Source organism: Chaetomium strumarium (assembly GCF_033439665.1).
Source record: "Chaetomium strumarium strain CBS 333.67 chromosome Unknown B0T15scaffold_7, whole genome shotgun sequence".
NCBI lineage: Eukaryota > Fungi > Ascomycota > Sordariomycetes > Sordariales > Chaetomiaceae > Chaetomium > Chaetomium strumarium.
The window spans coordinates 45535-63856 of record NW_026944435.1 but is presented as its reverse complement, the minus strand read 5'-3'; the positions used below and the strand labels follow the sequence as shown (position 1 = coordinate 63856).

Sequence of the window (18322 nt, the reverse complement as noted above, 5' to 3'; positions counted from 1 at the left end):
CGCTTAGTTGCCACTTCGATACCCTATCTGGCATGGTCTAGCTGTCCCTAGAAATATGTCAGAGCAGAAACGAAGCAGAACGCTTCAAAGGCGAGGCAAAACACATCTATACTGTCAAATACATGTCCACCCATTACCATAGCCATCAGATCATTAGATGTTTCAGTTCTCGCTCAAAGCTCAAGTATCTATGTATGCCGTGTATCCGCCGCAGATGATGCAAGATGTATGCATGTATCTATGTATGTATGCCTGACAAACAACAGACGACAGCCTCCTTGATAATCGAAATGGAAGATGCAGATGGAAAGCGCAAATGCAATGTTAACATAGGTATGCAGCGACCGGACGCCCCCGTCAGCCAACCCAGCCACCTATCCTGCCCACAAATACAAGGAAGAAACAACGGCGAAGCAAAATCTCTACCATGCATGTGTAGTATACCTGCCTCAGACAGCGCAGAGCAAAGCGCACAATCAGCGATGCCCTTCCTTCTCCTCCAGCTCTCGCATGTACTTGACAAACGTCTTCTTGTGCGTCTGTTGCGTGCCACTGCAGTCAGTACCGTATGCCCATGTTGGTTTGGGCAAGTATAGCGACTTGGTAGATGGAAGAGAGGTTGGGTATAGGAGAGGGGGAGGGAGCTCACCATGCCCGCATACTTCCCGTCCCGCAATACACAGATGTACCTCAGCCCCAACTTCACAAAGCACTCGTACACCAAATCCAACGGCGATCTGATATCCAGCGCAACCGGTGCCTAGCCAATATTTCGTCAGCAACCCTCTTCACTCCCACAGCAAGGCAGACAGACGGAGAGGACTCACAGGATCAATATATGGCGTGAAATCCGTCGGGTCCGGTCCACCATCATCCGAATCGTCGATGCTCGGCACAGGCGCCATCAGACACAAGCTCGACCCTTCGTCGTGCAGGTTGTCGAGCGCGTACTCCAGATCGGGTGCGGGGATGAGCCCGACGAGGATGCCGTCGCGCACGATGGGCAGACCGCCGTCCAGCTCGCCGGCCTTGTGCAGCAGCTCGAGCTTCATGCGCAGCTGCGACGCCGGCACGACGGGCGAGTTGGTGATGTCGATGATGCGCTCCTTGCGGACGCGCGGTACGATGTCGGCCAGGTCCGAGGTGAAGATGGGCTTGTGCTTGTTGTTGAGGTAAGGGTATGAGTTCATCTCCGTAAGGAGGTCCTGAGAAACCGTCAGAGAGTGCGAATTGGGTGACACACAGATAATATAATGTGGAGGACGGGGGGTGCCTTACGTAGATGCTGAGCGGCTCGATCGCATCGGCGGTCCACTTGGCGACTAGGATAGCCAACGAGAACGGCAAGACGTAGTCCAAGCTGCCGGTCAGTTCAAAGAGGATGACAGCAAGCGTGACGGAGAGGCGCGTGACACCGCACATGGTCGAACCGGCGGCAATGAGACCGTAGACCCCCGGCTGGATGCAGGTCGCGTTCGGCATCTTCCCACAGGTGCCCCAGACGCCCCAGTCTGGCGTGGCCATCACCATCCACTGGACGACGTGTCCTATCAGGCGGCCCATCAGACCGCCAACCACCATGGACGGCACATAGATGCCGGCTGGGACTTTCTGTTTATGCCGTCAGTTCTGAAGGATGTTGGACCGCGATAAGGTTCTCATCAAACTTACGATGCCGAATGTGATGATGGTCAGGAAACCTTTGATCAAGAAGGCGGCAAACAAGTTGGAGAGAATAGGCGGGATATCGCCGATCTCCTCCGGACACAAGCCCAGATTCTCAAGATTGTTATCCCGATCGTCGCATGGCGCGGCAAGGTTGTACAGCAGCTTAGCCACGGGGAGCCTGGTAAAGACATTCCAGTACCCGATCAAGCCCGTGATCAACGCCACGAGCACCACCTCGAGCAGGGGATACGCCTTGATAACTGGGATGCGGCGGAAAGTCTTGGCCCAGTGGCGGGACGCTTTGATGAACAGAGCGCCGGCCGCACCTCCGAGCACGCCGACCGCAATGAAGCTGCAGATCTCAAAGTACTCCCAGTCGACGAGGTAGCGCACCTGGAACATGACGATCTTGTGCGTCCCGTAGGGATTCAGGAACTTGAGCGTCAACGCGGCCGTGATGCAGCAAAAGAATGTCCGGAACAGCGTCTTGGCCGGGAAGAAGTAGGCCACCTCCTCCAGGCCAAAGAGCACGCCGCCGAGGGGCGCGCCGAACGCGACAGCCACACCGGCGGCGGCCGCCGCGGACAGGACCTCACGCCTCTTCGCATCGTTGCGGTCGTACTTCTGGAAGAGACGGCAGGCGATGTTTCCGACGCACGTTGCGATGTGCACGTAAGGGCCCTCCTTGCCCAAGCTCAGGCCCGAGGCGACGCTGAGGATCAGCGCGAGGGTCTTGATGATGAGCGTCTTGATGCCCAGGAAGCCGTGCAGCACGAAGCCGCTAAGAATGACGCGCACTTCGGCAACGCCGCTGCCGGCGGCCGAGTAGTAGACCATGGGCGGGGCCGCCGTCTTCTCCGGTTGTGTCTGCCGGGGGCTGATGCTGCCTGCGCCATCAGCCGTCTCTTGCTCTGGCTGCGGCGCGACAGCCTCGGCGGCGAGGTTCTCGTCCAGGGTCGTCAGTCGGTACGCCGAGGGTACGACCGTCTTGGTGGTGAGCGAGAGAAGACAAGACAGACTGGCCAGCGTGATGACAGCCACGATGTAGACGGCATATTCGGTCCATCTCTCGCCAAATGGGAACCCCTGTAGGACCTCGCCCCAGTCCCGCCAGTCGGTGCAAGGGCCGTGCGGGCAGCATTTCTGTCTCGACAAGTCAACACGACCCCAAGTCCATGTCTACACTGTAGCAGTCTCCGCTCACCTTCTCATTGATATACCACCCCCTGGTGCAGTACCCATCCTTGAAATCAAACACGGTCGCCTCGCTCACGTTGACCACGTACGCCAGCACGGCAACGATAAACCCGACCAGGGCACTCAGGATCCAGCCCTGGGCGCCGTCGAACAGCACGTAGACGCGGCCCCAGAAGTCCTTGCGGGCGCGCAGGGCCTTGACGCGGTAGGCGTCGGCGATGCTGTCGTGCACCCAGTCGGTCGACGTGAACTGGTCGTACCACACACGGTCGTCGGGGAAGACGGGGCCGAACTGCTTGGAGTCGGCCATGGAGGACTCCTGGCGGTCCGCCAGCGCCTGAATCAGGCGCGTGCCCCACGATCCGCCGCGGGTGTGGTGGCGGATGCTTTTGATGCTGTCTATATAGACGGGGCAGCGGTTAGCCTGGTTGATCGGTACCAGCCGTGACAAGGTGAAGAGGGTCAGCCATACCGGCGTAGCTCTGATTCCTCGACAGATGGGGTATTCGCGGCGAGCCGTGGGCGCTGTGCACGCGGCGGGTGTGCGAGGTTCGCGGCACCCCCAAGAGCGGCGACCGCTCGTCTGGGGGTTGCTCGGCGGTGGAAGGCCTCCTGCTCATGTTGGCAACCGGTCGTCGGACGCTGGTGGGCGAGTTCGGCAGCGAGAGATACTGGCTCTGGCCCTCGCTGCTATCGTTGCCGGCGCCCTCGGGCAGACGAGGCCCGTGTCTCCTTCCTGGCATGCGCGGTTGGTGGAGGGGCGAAATGAGGAAGCGGGTTCGTTAGACGCGAAGGTTCGCGTTGTGTCGCTGACGCGGCGCGGGATGCCGTCACCCTGTCTGGCCTTCAAGACTTAGTTAGACCAGTCCTGCGGCTACCCGGGATAAATCACACTCGGGATATACCTTATGGGAACTAAATAACCTTAGGTCTCTCGAAGCATCGATCGCTCGACGCAAGCGGGGCCCTCGACCTCGGTGAAACGGGAAGCAACAGAAAGGCAGGCAGACCCAAGGGAACGATCAAACGGCAGTGGGACCTTCCGGTTATCCTGTATCGTACAACTGCACTCGAACGACAGAAGAACCAACCCACAGCAAGCCAGACGGATCGCAAAACAGAAACAACCAACACCAGCGGCGTCACCAGCAAGGAGACAGAGCGGCCCTAAAGCCGGGCTCGAGCGGAGGGTTCGAGTGGTTTCGGAAACGGAGTGGAGACCGGGGTCACGGGTGGTTTGTGAGGCTGCCCGGATCTGCACCAGGCCCCACGTGCCCACTGGAATGTCTTACCCTGGCATGCCTGGCCCAAGAATCCAAAGAATCAGATGCCGCGGCGTGTTGTGATTGCAGTTACGGAGTAGTGTAAGCAGTCTCAGGCAGTGTTAAGTTACACTGTGCTACGAGGCGGTTCTTGGTTGTGTAAGGTCGTTTAGGCAGCAATTTAACGAGCAGTCGAGAGACCGGCCTGTGCTCTCATCGATGTCGCGGCTCATTCGGCAATAGCAGAGAAACTGAGGTACAGTACAAATTGTGATGGGATCGATCCAGGCACCTCGAACATGCAACTTGAATTTCAAGGTCAGACGGAGCCGATGCATAGTGTAGGTAGTGTACTTTACTTGGCCCTGTGCAGTTGATGTCATACCCCCTGTAATTTACCTACAGAGGGCCGTGCTTTTTTTAGCCGTTGCATTGGAACTGGGGAAGCGGCCCCCGATTGCAGCGACCCGCAAACAAAACTCCGGGCCGGGCCTTGACAACTGCCGGTCGCACAACACCACGGAGACGGGGAGAAAAAACATGAAATCCCGCTGCAAGTGGAATATTACAGAGGGAGACAGCAGCATCTGTCTTGCATGACTTGAACAGAGAGTCGGCCGTGCTAGCACTGCTGAGGGGGGTATGTTGGGCGGAGCTGTGACGGTTCTGAGGATTTGCGGCGTGGAAAAGTGGTACGACAGAGATGGAGACGGAGAGGGAGAAGGAAAAAGGGAAGCGGCAGAGGGCTGTGCCAAAATTTGGATCCTTCAAACCGAAGGGCACTTCCCAGCCAGCTTCCCCTGACACACGGCTAGCATCGGGAGAACACCGTGAATCAGAGAAACGCCGGGGCGACGACCGGAGGGATGATGAGCGCCGCCGTCACGATCACAGCCGTGAGCATCGCCACTCCGATCGCGAGCGAGAACGCCGTCGTGATCGGGATACGGAAAGGGACCATGAACGGGATCACAGGCGAGAGCGTCACCGCGAGCGCCAGGGGTCACGACCGGGCAGCCCAAAAGCGGCGTCCAGAGACGAACGCCAAGTCACGCCCTTGGCCCTGCCCCTGAGTACTAGTAACGACGGGGACCTCTTCATCATCGACAAGCGCGGCGACCCGCTGATCCTGCAGTACGGAAGCAATGACCGTTCCCAGGTCCCCGCCTACTACCGCTTCGGCGCAGGCAGGATCATCGGGTCGCGGGGCTTCCTCACCATCCACCGCGAGGGCGCTCACGAACGATTCAGCATCAGGGCACCCGGCGAAGGCAGCGGCAGCGGATCTGCGTTCCGCGACAAGGCGCTCGTCGAAGCAGCCCACCGCTCCAGGTCCAGGCGCGTCAAGCCATCAGCAGACCCGCCTCCCCCAGCCGCTGCAACAGACGACTTCATCCCCCTAGACACGTCCCGAAAACGCAAACGCGGCTTGGAGGACCCGACAGATTCAGACCACGACGACAAAACACCAGACTACCGCTCCATCTACGGCAAGGCCCGTCCCGCAGCCTCCGATTCCGATTCCGATTCTGATTCCGATCCCGATGTCTCCTCCAGCACCACCCCCGTCGACCCCTCCGCAGCAGCCACCCATGACCACACGGAGCTCTCCACCGCCAAATCCCGCTCCATAGCCCTCTCGCGGCACGTCAAAGCCCACCCAACCGACATCCCGGCCTGGCTGGAACTCATCTCCCTGCAAGACACCCTCTTCCGCCAGGAACATCAACGGGGCCAGAGCCAGAGGACGCCAGAGGAAGTGAAGTCCCTCGCAGAGCTCAAGATAGCCCTCTACCAAGAAGCCCTATCGCACACGACTGCTGCGCCGGGGCCCGGCGACAGGGAACGGCTGCTGGTGGGCATGATGCGCGAGGGGGCACGGGTGTGGGATCCGGCTGTTTCGGCGCGGAAATGGGACGAGGTCGCCGGTTCGTTAACGGAAGGAGGAGGGAAGAGTGGTTGTAGTAGTTTTGGTCTGTGGAGGGCGAGGTTGAATTTCGAGATGGGCCGCGCGACCACGGTTGAGGTAGGGGTTGTGAAGGGCTATATTGTACGTAAGCTCGCGGCGCTGACGGAGGAGCTGGTTGTGATGCATAACCCTGCCAGAAGGGAGCAACAGAAGGAGGACGAGGAGGACCGCGACGAGGAGGACCGCGACGAGGAGGACCGCGACGAGGAAGAGCTGTGCGAGCAGCTGGTCTACGTCTTTTTGCGGCTGACGCGGTTATTGCATGACGCGGGGTTCGCGGAACTGGCCGTGGCGGCATGGCAGGCGATGCTGGAGATGACATTCTATCGACCACAGGCCGGGATGGAGTATGATGTGGAGTCGGCCGCGGCGGCGTTTGCGGACTTTTGGGAGAGCGAGGTGCCGCGGATCGGGGAGGAGAGAGCGAAAGGGTGGCGGTACTTTGTGGAGGCCGGTGGAAACATGGTTGATCCGTCCGAGGCAAAAGGAGACGAGCCCGATGGCATGCCGCGCACGACACATCCGTTCCTGGCTTGGGCAGCGGCCGAACGGCAACGGGCGGAGAAGGCGCGCATGCCGGCGAGGACGCTTGATGAAGGCGTTGAGGACGACCCGTTTCGCGTTGTCATGTTTTCCGATGTCAAGGACTTTCTGGTTTGGTTTCCGTCGGCTGCTCTCCCGCGGGTCAGGCCATTATTGGCGGATGCCTTTCTTGTGTTCTGTGGGCTGCCACCCGCAGTTGTATCGGAAGAGAGGTTTGGGGCCCTCTTGAATGATGATCCCTTCGTTGCTGGCAGGGGGGAACGGCTCAGCCTCGGTGTGGACCAGGACCGTCGCCATGGAGAGACTATGGATCTTTCGAGGAAATCTCCCGAATTCGGCCAGCAGGGTGGCAGCATGGCTATGTCACCGGAAGTGCTCTTCCCCGGAAAGGCATGGTTCCGGTACCTCGAAGAATGGTCAAGTGCATATCGGCCAGGAGACAGACAGGTCGAGTGTTCCTGGGTGTTGGGCACACTCAAGTGCCTGGTCAAAACTTCGTGGATGGAGGATCTGGCAGAGTATTACCTAGCCATGGAGTGGCTCAATGCGCCGAACAGCGTCAGGAAAACTGCAAAGTGGCTTCTCAAACAATACAGCTCTAACACTAAGCTGTACAATGCGTACGCCTTGGTTGAGTGGGCAAATCAAAACACCGAGATTTGCCACAATGTCCTGTCGTCGGCGACAGGTCTTACATCTGGTGACGGTCAGCTCCTCTGGAATACCTGGGCCTGGATTCATCTCCAGTCCGGACAGAGGGAGATGGCTCTAGCCCGACTGTGCTCCTCGGCGGATAGGGACTTCAAGGACACAACCGTATCTCCCGCATTGCTCCTCAAAGCACGGTCTTATCATTCCAGTACCCGGGACTATGCGCTGTCCTCCCGACAGCTAGAGAGCGCGTCTCAGCACGCCGAGGGTCTGATGTTGATCGAGTATCTGGCCGCCAAGGCAGGCACTGAAGCCGCGTCCGAGACTCAAGGCAACATCTCGGCCGCCTTATCCAGCGTCGAATCCTTTTCCCAAGAACTCGTAGCCCGTAAGCTGAGCGGCTCCCCGCATCACGAACGGCTGCTCCAAGCTGCCGCACGATTATTATACTACCACGCGACACACGGGTAAGCCGTCATGTCACGTAGCCCAGCAACCCCCCACACACCCACCCCCCCCCCCCCCCCAATCAACGATACGGTGCTAACCCGCGTCCCTCCGGCTCATAGACCCTACCGCCCACTCTACCTCCGCGCCCAGCTCCAAACCTTCATCCGCCTCTTCCCGCGCAACGCAATTTTCCTCTCCCTCTTCGCCTGGTCCCACTCCTCCTCACTTCGCCTCGCCGACGATCCCGTCCGCAACGTCCTAAGCACCCTCTCCCTCGCCGAACCCCACGACTGCCTCAGCACGCGGCGCTTCGCCATCCAGTACGAAGCCCGCGCCGGCATCGGCACCGCACACTCGGTTCGGGCCGCGTTCGAGTCCGCGCTCACAGACAGCGACGCCGCGTGCTTGGGCAGCAGCGTGGAGCTGTGGACGGCCTATCTCCATTTCTGCTGTTCGCACGGGGAGCTGCGGGGCAAGAAGGCGAGGGAGGTGTTTTACCGCGCGATCGCGGCGTGTCCGTGGTCGAAGGAGGTGTACATGGAAGCCTTTACGCTGCAGGAGGGGCTGGGGTTAGACGATGCTGAGTTGAGGGCTGTGTATGAGACCATGGTGGCGAAGGGGTTGAGGGTGCACGTGGATCTAGAGGAGTCTTTGGGGGAGTTTTTGCAGGGGAGGGGGCGTGGGAGGTAATGGGCTGGGCTGTGATATGCTACTATGATCTTCCTCGTGAGAGGGTAGTGTGCGGAAATACTCGCGGGCCTTTACTCGGACTCTGAAATTGCGCTTTGACGTTCGAAACAGCATATTCAGCGCCACTGATTCTGCCCCGTGAGAGTTCTTTTGATACTTGCCAGCCTGTGTTCGTTTCTCGGGTTTGTGTCTGAGTTGTTCTCATCGTTGCCAGTTCCAGACTGATATCCCCCGCGCCATAACTGCCAAACTACTACATCAGGTATATACAGTATCAGCCCGTAATTTGGCCAACCGTCAATACTTCATACAAAAGATCACTGGTCTTGCAACGAGCGGGAGACAGCGCCTTTCTTGTCTTTCACAGAATACAAAACCACAAAGCCGAAACATCCGAAATAGAGCGGGTACAAGTACAAGTCACGGTACATACATATAACATCCACAAGTAGGCTACGCTCAGCTCCTCTATCCCCGGCTACGGCCCACGTGGCGCGGCGGCGTCGCCTCTGGCCTTCAAACCTCCCCTTGCTGAGTTTGCGCTTCGATCTTTGATTGGGCCGTGCCTTGTTGCACCTGGGCTGAGCTATGGGGCACGACCCTGGGTTGCATCGCATCTGCAGGATTTTCAGCTGAGCCGTCTCAGACCTGAATGGAAGCAATGGGAGCGTATATTTGATTGGTTGGTTGTCTGGCTGACCACTCGAAATGGAAGCATTCTAGAATCGGGATCATGATACAACTGAAATGCAGGGGAAGGGGGCCTAGCATCGATGCAGGTACGGAAGACAGTCTGTGCAAGCTGAAGTACCACCTATGTTGTATGTACATACAAGTAAATACAGTATTTGGAGGACTTGGTCTGTTTTGTTGGCGAACCGGGCTGGATCCTCGACATGGGACACGCCTATCCTATCCATACGTGGCGCGGTGCGGTCAGGAAGCCAACTCAAGCATCTGACCAATACAGCAGCACAACGTGCTGGCAACATTACGTCTAGATAGCCCTCATGTACAATACAAAATACCCATGCCTGGCTCTGCAACCGGATTGCGCCTCGACAGTGGTGCCAACACATGCATATTCCGGCAACGCTTACTCTCCAAGACCAGAGAGAGCTTTCCCAACAGTAAAAGATCTCAAACCACAAGCAGCCCCGTCCCGTTCCTGCTTTGTTCATGTACTCACTCCCTCAAGACCAACCCAGATCGCCCTGGCGCCGACCGCGACGGGGCTTTGTCGCCCAGTCCTTCGTCCGAAGCTTCTAGCTCTTCGCCAAGCTGAGCAGCCCACTCGCGGCTCCGCCTCGGCGCACATCATCACCACCGCCCACCAGGCCCTCCTCTTCTTCGTCCTCCTCAACGAGACTACTTCTCGGCGAAGATAACGCCCTGGCATCGGCAGCAGGCGAGCGTGGTCTCGCCAAGCCTCCATTCACCGACGGCCTCCTTCCGTCATCAAGCCGAGCATCGTCTTCCTCCTCTTCATCTTCCTCTTGTTGCCGTGCTCGATGATGTGGCCGCTGCTCCTCCTGCAGAAATTGCCGTCCCCGTCGGTTGCCTTCCGCGCCAAGCACCCTGCTACGGCTACCGCCGGCGCCCTCACCAGCATGCCTTTCAGCCCTGTCTCGATTTCGATGCTGCGGCTCAGCACCGATACTAGCCGGCCTCCGCACCGGCGCACCAGGCAGCGGCCTTCTCCTGCCCGGACCTTGGCCATGACCCGACGGCGGTGGGAACGAAGTCGAGACGGAGGCGGTAGTGGTCTGGCCGTGGCCGTGAGGGAAGGAACCGGGCCCCGAGCGCGTCAGGCTTCTCTGTAGGCCGAGCCTGGCCTCTAACCTCTCCAGCGGCACATCGGTCTGGCCCGTGCGGACTTTATAGCTCGCGAGGCCTAGTCGCAGGCGGAGAATTTCGGCTTTCTGTTCCCCGTGAGGGTCATACTTAGCATTCATGGATCGTGCCAGGCTGACTTGTGGTGACTGAAAGGAAAAGAGAGGGAAAGGTGAGAAAAAAAGAAGAAAAAGCCATACCTCTCTAGCCTGCTCACGCGTCAATCGTCTCCGCGGCGGCGGCGCCACAACGGGTGCTGCTGCCGCTGCTGCCGGCGCAGTCGTGTCGGGCTCAGTAACAACCGTGGCTTGAGAATTGTCGGCTGCCGTGTCGAAGAGGGAAGCTGTATCGGGGGACGCAGAGCGGCCGCGCGTCGCCGTCGACCTGATGGTGGAGGTTGATGAGGGCGGAGTCTAACAGGGCAGAGCAAGGGTGGTGTTAATACCACATCCCAACGAGCGAGGCACACGCAAGGGGAGGTGGGAAAAGGAGGGGTCACGCACTCCAGTGTGAGCAGGCGGTTCCTGGCGCCGGGCGTCTTCTCTGGAACTCTCGACACGCGGCCTCTTGGGCGCTCGCTCGTCACGATCGTTGCCCTCGACAAGCGAACCCATCAGCGGGGTGAGGGAAAGGCGTTTCCTCGAATCAATGTCCCGCTCCGGCTTGCGTGGTGATGCCGGAAGAGGGGATGCTGCACCCAAAGATGCAACCGGTTCCGTTTGCCGCCGCCCGACGGCCTTTGCCTTGACCGGACTCGTTGCCGCGTGTTTCATGTCACGCTTGATCTTGGACGGGCTGGCCTTGGGCGAGCACGCGTTGGGATCCAAAGCGCCGAGGACACGGCGTTTGACTGGCGACGTATACATTTTTGTGACTTGGTTGACGGTATGAAAGAAACTTGACGTTAATCTAATAGGCAACGGGTGTTCAAGCGCACACAGACAACCAGATGCAGAAAGTCTCGGAGAGGAGATCGCACGCGCAAAGTTGCAGGAAAGAGGTGCAAACTCGGCGTTGGATGGCCGATAATAAACCCGTCCAGTCAAGCCCCCGGACCGCGGAGCAAGTCGACGCGTCGATGGTGGGACACGAAAGCAAAGGCCGAAATCCACCAGACGCGCAGGGGTTCAACTTTAAATTGGAGCTTCTTGCCACACTACCCACGTGCTATGTACTAGTTACTACTAGTACCTTGTTCATTCGAACCCTAACCCTAGCTCTGCCGCACTTCTGGTGTTGATTTCAGAGGGCGCCATCAGTTGAGAAACGCTCGGACCCCAAATACCCCTCAACGGCATTCAACGCCCCGTCGATCAAGTCAGGGATTGACGCGCCGCGCTTGAGGGTTCCTGCGACCCACTCCAGTCCCGAGCGGGGCGATCGCAGGAACCATGGAAACCATCTACTGTGTAGGTAGGTACTTTTGTACAGTACATAACCCATAACGCTCGAACTACCACCTCCATTTCAACCAGATTATCGTTCAATGCGTGGTCTTTCTCACCATGAATGGAAATTCCATTGTACAACACACAATGTACGTACAGTACGCATTACCAAGTGAGAAATGTGGGTATCACCCCATGTGCAGTTATATCATCATAACCCAAAAGCATCATACACTCCCAAACTCCAGGGTGGCCAAGGTACCGTAACCACGAGCGAGCCACAGGCTACCTAGATACTGTCTACAGGTAATAATAATAGACCTGTGAAATGGAAGAATGACCACATAACGAGTCGACATAAGAGAGTCCGGACCTCAGATTCAAAACCCAAATCAATGCAGTAGGTCGCTTCACCTTCCGGAAATAGATAGCAACAGTAAAAGGCAATGACGATATCAACGCCCAACCGCCCGTTTTTTAACCAGTTCACCAACCCACCCACCCAATGCTTTAGCCCGGCCCTCCATTACCTGAGGTATTAAAACCGCGCTCCGGCCCCGCCGGGCCTCATTGATTCAAAGATTTGGAGAGGTCGTCGTCCATGCAATCCAAGGAGAACATCAACGACTCATACTCCTCGTTCGCAAACATACCCGCGTTCACATCCTCGAACGTCTCCATGTTGATGTTGTTCATGTCCCACAGCAGGTCGCTGTCCAGCGCCGACTGCCACGCCACGTCAATGTCCAGGCTGGTGCCCTCGGGGATGTCACTGCTCGGTTCCGACGCCCCGCTGTCCTTGCTGGATTCCGGCGTGTCGTTTGGTGTCAGGGACCGATACGTCCCAAACTCCGGCACAAAGCTCCCCGTGACAGATTCCAACGAGCGAGCGACGCTCTGGAACAGGTTCTGCGGGTCGACCGTCGAGCCCGACCATGCATCTTCCACGACCGGGGCATGGGGTGTCCCCATCTCATTCTTAACCACCGGCTGCCGGGTTGTCGTCTGACCCACCTTGAAGGCTGTGTTAGGGGTGCCGCTGTTCTCAGCCGCCTTTCCGCCTGCCGCGCTGCTGCCCTGCCGTTGCATGGATACCGCCCGAGACATTGGCGTCGAGCCCATCTTCGGCGTCTGGCCTTGTTTGGAACGAGTGGCGCTCATGGGCGGCGCCGCCGGCGTCGAGCCTTGCTGGCCGTTGGGGTTAAGGGGTGGTTTCGGGTTGCCTTGCGCATCCAACCCCAAAGCAGCAGCCATTTGCTCCTGCAGGAATCCGTAAGGGTTCTCGAATGGCTTGACATGCTCCTCCTGGCGGTGGGCATTGAGCGCCTCCTCCGATGGGAAGCCCATTGACCCCATCTCGCACCCGGGTTCCGGGCATGTTAACTTGGGAGGCAACTGTTTGGGCGGCTCTGCCTTTCTGGTCACCACAGGCGAAGGTGCCTTGACCTGGGGCGACGACGATACGGCGCCTTGTTGCTGCGTCGTGGGGGGTGATGCGTGGGATGCTCCGGTCTTGGGTTTCTTCCGGGCGGGCGGGAGGACCAAATCCGGAACGGGTCGCTCGATCTGCGGTATCTGCGGCTCGGCGGCGGGAGTCTCCTGGTTTCCTTTCTTGAGCGCTTCCAGGTCGCGCAGCATGCTGTCCATCATGTTGATGAACTGATCCAGCTCGTCCTTAGAGATGGTCAAACCGGGGCGGAACCCCCGCATCGTTTTCTGGTCCACGAACTGCCTAAGAACTTTCCTTTGCTGCACAAAGTATGAGTACAGTTTCAACTTATCAGAAAAGGGAAACAGCTTGGTACGTACCGTCTTGAAGAACATCTTGGCCCGTGAGTCATCTTTGGTGAGATGGTACCACAGCGGCAAGCTTGAGCCGCGGAACAGGTTGATCTTCTCCGCCGCCTTGAGGATCTTCTGCCGAGTCTCGTGCATTTCTGTTGGCGACATTTGAATAATGACCTCCTGCTTCTCCTCCTGCTGCGCGAGTTGCGCCACTTCCCCATGCAGGAGCCTCAGTCGGGCGACGGCGGCGGCCTCGTCTCCATTTCCGCTGGGTCCAGGCCGGCCCCGCATCTTCATAAGCTGCTCCGCGCTCGGTTTCGGCGCTCCTGCCGGTGGAGCTCGCTGGTCCGATTGAGGAGCGGCCCGCGGCGCGGCGTTGGCCGGCTGGCCGGGCATATCGCCCGCACCGTCGGGGTTTGACCGCTTCAAGTTCTTCGACGCGGTCACCGGCGAAGGATTAGGTGGTGCGCGGCCATTCTTGAGAGCTCCCGAGGCAGGTACGGCGGCCGCCTCCGCTACCGGAGCTCCCAGAGGCTTCGGCAGAGCCGTTTGGTGCGGAACGACGTGTGGCGGGTTGGGGTGCGTCGCCGCCGTGGCTAGCGTGTGTTGGGTTACGGGAGTCTGAGAGACCGGAGCAGTAGGTTTTGGAACCCCTGGAACTTGTGCCTGTGAAGATTGCCTGTACATCTCCCAAGCCTTCCTTGCGAAACTATCACGTTTCAGCTTCCTTGCTATCTCTATGACAGTCTCATCAGGCATGGCCTGCAGTGTAGGATTCCTCTGGCGGACATTCTGGATGTCATTCGGGGTTATCTGCGCAATGTTTGGCGGATATTGAGCGCCAGGAGGCAACGCCATCGGCTGATTCGGTGGCTGCTGCTGCTGGGGAGCCGGGGCGCTGGGTGCCGCAGCTCCTCTTTTCCTTTCCCACAACTGCTTGAACTGGGTTACCTGACATTGGTTCAGATAATTGTTCGTTTGCGGGGTGTTGATGCTGGGGTTGTTGGCGATGAACTGTCTCAACTGACCCCATTTTCGGATCTCCGCCGGCACAACGCCCACGACCTGACGGAGGCGATTCAAAAGGAATGGAGGCACATCCATGCTGTTCATGGAGGCTCGACCCGGCGGCGTCTGGATAATTGCCATGATGTCATCGCCTTCGCCGGTGATCTGCTGTTGCATCGCCGGGGGCCGAGCCCCTGGCGGCATCACCCCTTGCCCGGCCGCCAACCCCTGCTTAGCGCCCGGAAACCCATTGTTAGCGGCGCGTTGCTGCTCGCGCCACTCGTTGATTAGTTCCCTCGTTGATCCGCTTGCCGGTAGGGCACCAATCCCGGGCCGCGCCTCAGGGGTGAGGTTCGGAGGCATTCCTTGTATAGCCGGGTTGTTCAGGTTCCCCGGCAGGGATGGCGGCCTCGCATTGTTCTGGTGGCTGAACTGGGGATTGAGGGTGGTCCCCAGCATTGCCGGACTCTGCGAGTTCTTGGGCATCGCGTTAGGAGCCGCCATGCCCGGCTGCTGGCCTTGCATGGGACGACCTGCGGACGGCCGCACTCCCGGCTGTGCTTGGGCCGCGGCGTCCATCTTAACGGGCGGCATACCGAATGGCTGCTGCCCTTGTGGAGGCCGCGGTGTTTGATTTGGGCCCTGTTGGTTACCAGGCATCTGCTGTGGCCCGAGCCCAGTCATCACACCAGGAGCTGCATTTCGACCGGGGGCAGTACTGGCGGGTACCACCACCTGACCGGCTTGTTGGGCAAGGTAGCCCAACTCTTGGTCATTCCGGATGCTCTCCATGTTCGGGACAAACATTTGGCCATCGGGCATGACCGTTGGCGGAGCTATCGTGTTGATCAGGGCGGGGTTCATCTGTCCTCCGTGGTGTGGTGCCGGAGCCATCATGTTGGGCGGCATGCCTCCTGGTCGCGCCTGCATCATACCACGCTGCTGCGGGTTCTTTTGCAGCTGGTTCATGGCGTAGTTATGGAACCAGATCAGCGCTATGTCCCTTCCATTTGCCGCGGCGTCTGCCAGCTGGGCGGGCGACATCTTTTGCCGCATCATGTTTCTGATATTAGCCTTAACATCTTCTGGTGTGCGGTTCATGGACTGCAAAGCCAGCTCGTTGACCCGGGCCTTATCATGCGCACTCAGCTGGCCTGGACCGGGGGGCACGAATGGCGGCTGCCGTGCTTGTCCCATCTGCATGGCGAACTGATGCTGTTCCGGTCGGTTTTGTAGCATGCCCGGCGGCGCCATTCCCATGCCTATCTGTTGCGGCTGCTGAGCCATGGCAGGGACTTGCATCGGACTTTGCAGAGACTGAAACCCATGGGGAGGCTGTTGGCCCAAGCCCCTCGCGGTGGCCATTTGGTTCATCATGATCTGCTGCTGGTGCTGTTGTCGCTGCTGGACCGCCTGCAACTGGGCTTGCCTCGCAGCATCCGTGTTCAGTTGGTTCTGTAGATCGGGGACCAGGTTCTGCCGGCGCTTGACAAGCTCTTGAATCCGTGACTGCATGGCGTGATCGTAGGATTGCTGCACCCGTGTCAGCAAAAGAACGGCCGAATCCTCACAGGCTTTGGAGCTGCAACGAGGGTAGTGCCTACCTTGTCCGGTGATTGCACGAACGCCTTCTTCTCGAACTCTAATGCCGAGTGGCAGAGCTTCTGCCATTCGGATTGATTTTGCGGGTACGCTAGAATCGTATTCGAAACCCTTTTCAACTATTAGCGTTTGGGACGGGGAGGTAAAGGACGGCAAACGGAGCAGCAGCATGAAGCATCGGAGAGAGAATATGGGGTCGTACAGAGTGACAGCCTTCGCGAAGCGATCCTGGATGCTGACGCTGCTCTGCCATGAGTTCATGGGCGCCAGGTGCATTGTCTGCATCAGACTGCTGTAGACCAGTTGATTCAGTTGCTTATTTGGCTGCTGTGGAGGTTGCGGATGCTGCTGTTGTGGCAACATCATCATCTGACCGTTCGGGCCCATCTGTGGCATATTGGCGGCCATGGCCGCAGAGGGGCGATGAAGTTAGCCTCTCGCAGATTTGGCGCCAGCCGGGTCACAGGCAGCGACCCGGTGCACGGAGGACGTTGAGGTATGGAACGGCTTTGGCCGAAGTGGGCGAGAAGCAGCCTTGAGTCGAACAGCCGTCTACAGTGCCACCATCTATTCCACGGCAGTTCCCCTTTGGAGTTGAATCGTCGAGCGTGGGGTCTGGGGAGAAGAGGGCGGCTCGCGGATTTCGTTGCCCGTTAAGTTGACGTGCCGCGACCTTGTTCGCCTTGGCCTCCGAGACTTTCTGGTCTAGCAACAACAAAAGGAACGGTTCCGGGCGGAACGCCAAATGAATGTAACAATCGGGTTGAGGTTTCACGTGGTGACGGCGTGGAAACTGGTGGGCACTGGCCGCAGTGGAATAAGCTGTACGCTTTCGTGCTGTGTTGATTTGCAATTGTCACCCCTAGTAGTCAAGCGAATGCCTTGCCGGGCCGTGCTGGCGAGGAGGATGGTGGCGGTAATGGTGATGGTGGCGGATATCGGCGAACGGACTGTGGAGACGCATCCGAGCGAAGAAGGCGGAATTGCAACACACGGAAACCAGCCTTGCTATAGCAAGCCAAGAAGGAACAAGAATGTAAGAAATGGTCGCAACACAAGCGACTGTGTTGCTGCGAGGGCAAATGACTGACGATCGCGTGCGTGCCTGGCGGAAAGATTGAGGACGCAAGCAGGGAGAGGCGCCGAGGTGGTATGGGATGAGAGGTGAGAGTCGGAAGGGAAACAACCTCGCTGGACAGGGCAGGGCGGGTGAAGTGGGCTGCGGTCTGCTCAAGTGGGCGGTAGGTGGTAGGTGGGACCTGGGCAAAAGCCAAGACACAGATATGTGCAGCTCCGTACCTGTATTTGTACCGTGCAGCAACCAACTTGGGTGGGGCATCGGTGAGATTGGTATGTACCTAACTGTGTGGTTGTATTGACGCTCTTGTTCATTGCTTTCTGAAGATTCAATCAGGAAATCTCCTGGCTGCTGTAACTTCACCGAACTCTTAGTAAATAGACAACTTTTACTGTCTAAGGCATGTATGGAGAGACGATATCAAAATTGAGCAGGCGTCGGGATCACGGTTACCAGGAGACATTGCATCAGGGTCGTTTACACCCCGCCAAAAGTTCAGGCGATCTGCCTGGTGAGATGCATCCAATTGCTTGCGCGAGTTCGTCCCTGTCCGCTTCGGTGTTCATCTCAAAACAACTTGAATACACGAAGAGAAGCAGAAAGATTGGGTGACCTGTTCAGGCCTGTGGTCGGTCATCCAGGAACCTTTTCCCACCAAAAAGTAACTACCATAGGTTACCCCCATTCACTGGGTCTACATTCTGGCAGCAGGGATGGGGAAGGCAGCAACGAACTGATCACGGGGCTTGGGCCAGCTCCCTGCGGCTCTGCTCTCTTCAAACGTTTGCGTTGTCCCTTCAAAGCCAGTCTGCTCGCGATTACCAAGGTTGGCGGTACTTTGACAACGCAAGAGTCCCGATTTATAGTGACCAGATCGAGACGATCAATCGCTGCAGCGAAGTGCAGGTTGCGTGGACGTGTCAGATACACACATGTACGGATCTGTACAAGTACCCGTCCGTTACATACCCGTAGTCCGTACTTCCGTACAGTAAACCTTGAGCGTTGCGGATGAGACCTGATCTGATTGGTTTGATTAAAGCAATGGAGCCTGGCAGCCGACGACCCTTGCTCTCCAATTGTCTCTTGGGAAGTTGGGTCGCTTCCAGGTTCAGGCCAGGGGTGCCCGATGGCCAGCGAAAGAAGGGTGAATGCCGCCCCTTCCCCGCAACCAGGGCGAGCTCATGGCAAGTCTATA

The 18322-nt window shown here is 58.3% G+C and overlaps 4 protein-coding genes across 4 annotated transcripts; 1 reads left to right on the top strand and 3 right to left on the bottom strand.

Annotated features, from left to right (window-relative positions):
* Positions 1–476: 476 nt before the first annotated feature.
* Positions 477–3608, bottom strand: B0T15DRAFT_496406 (chloride channel; the record flags this gene model as incomplete). Its single annotated transcript, XM_062867176.1, has 7 exons — positions 477–539; positions 650–760; positions 828–1205; positions 1279–1611; positions 1672–2811; positions 2873–3264; positions 3338–3608. The coding sequence occupies 7 exons, from the start codon at positions 3606–3608 to the stop codon at positions 477–479; spliced, it is 2688 nt and encodes an 895-aa protein (XP_062717703.1).
* Positions 3609–4830: 1222 nt separating this feature from the next.
* On the top strand, positions 4831–8430 carry B0T15DRAFT_496405 (NRDE-2, necessary for RNA interference-domain-containing protein; the record flags this gene model as incomplete). The annotated part of the gene is made up of 2 exons (XM_062867175.1): positions 4831–7757; positions 7860–8430. 2 exons carry the CDS (start codon positions 4831–4833, stop codon positions 8428–8430), a joined length of 3498 nt encoding a protein of 1165 aa, XP_062717702.1.
* An 800-nt stretch (positions 8431–9230) lies between these two features.
* Positions 9231–11317, bottom strand: B0T15DRAFT_286719 (uncharacterized protein). Its single transcript, XM_062863645.1, has 2 exons — positions 10767–11317; positions 9231–10676 (listed from the first exon to the last, which is right to left on the bottom strand). The coding sequence occupies exons 1-2, from the start codon at positions 11127–11129 to the stop codon at positions 9696–9698; spliced, it is 1344 nt and encodes a 447-aa protein (XP_062717701.1). The 5' UTR covers positions 11130–11317; the 3' UTR covers positions 9231–9695.
* Positions 11318–11733: 416 nt separating this feature from the next.
* On the bottom strand, positions 11734–16681 carry B0T15DRAFT_286712 (uncharacterized protein). Its single transcript, XM_062863644.1, has 3 exons — positions 16249–16681; positions 16049–16157; positions 11734–15977 (listed from the first exon to the last, which is right to left on the bottom strand). The coding sequence occupies exons 1-3, from the start codon at positions 16452–16454 to the stop codon at positions 12219–12221; spliced, it is 4074 nt and encodes a 1357-aa protein (XP_062717700.1). The 5' UTR covers positions 16455–16681; the 3' UTR covers positions 11734–12218.
* Positions 16682–18322: the final 1641 nt, after the last annotated feature.

Excerpts from the sequence above, each read along its gene's own strand:
- B0T15DRAFT_286712 (XM_062863644.1), bottom strand. The coding sequence starts at position 16,454 with ATGGCCGCCAATATGCCACAGATGGGCCCGAACGGTCAGATGATGATG. Across the intron at positions 16,158-16,248 it reads TTCGCGAAGGCTGTCACTCT|GGTTTCGAATACGATTCTAG; the intron begins GTACGACCCCAT and ends ATAGTTGAAAAG. Across the intron at positions 15,978-16,048 it reads TCGTGCAATCACCGGACAAG|CAATCCTACGATCACGCCAT; the intron begins GTAGGCACTACC and ends ACACGGGTGCAG.
- B0T15DRAFT_286719 (XM_062863645.1), bottom strand. The coding sequence starts at position 11,129 with ATGTATACGTCGCCAGTCAAACGCCGTGTCCTCGGCGCTTTGGATCCC. Across the intron at positions 10,677-10,766 it reads AACCGCCTGCTCACACTGGA|ACTCCGCCCTCATCAACCTC; the intron begins GTGCGTGACCCC and ends CTGCCCTGTTAG.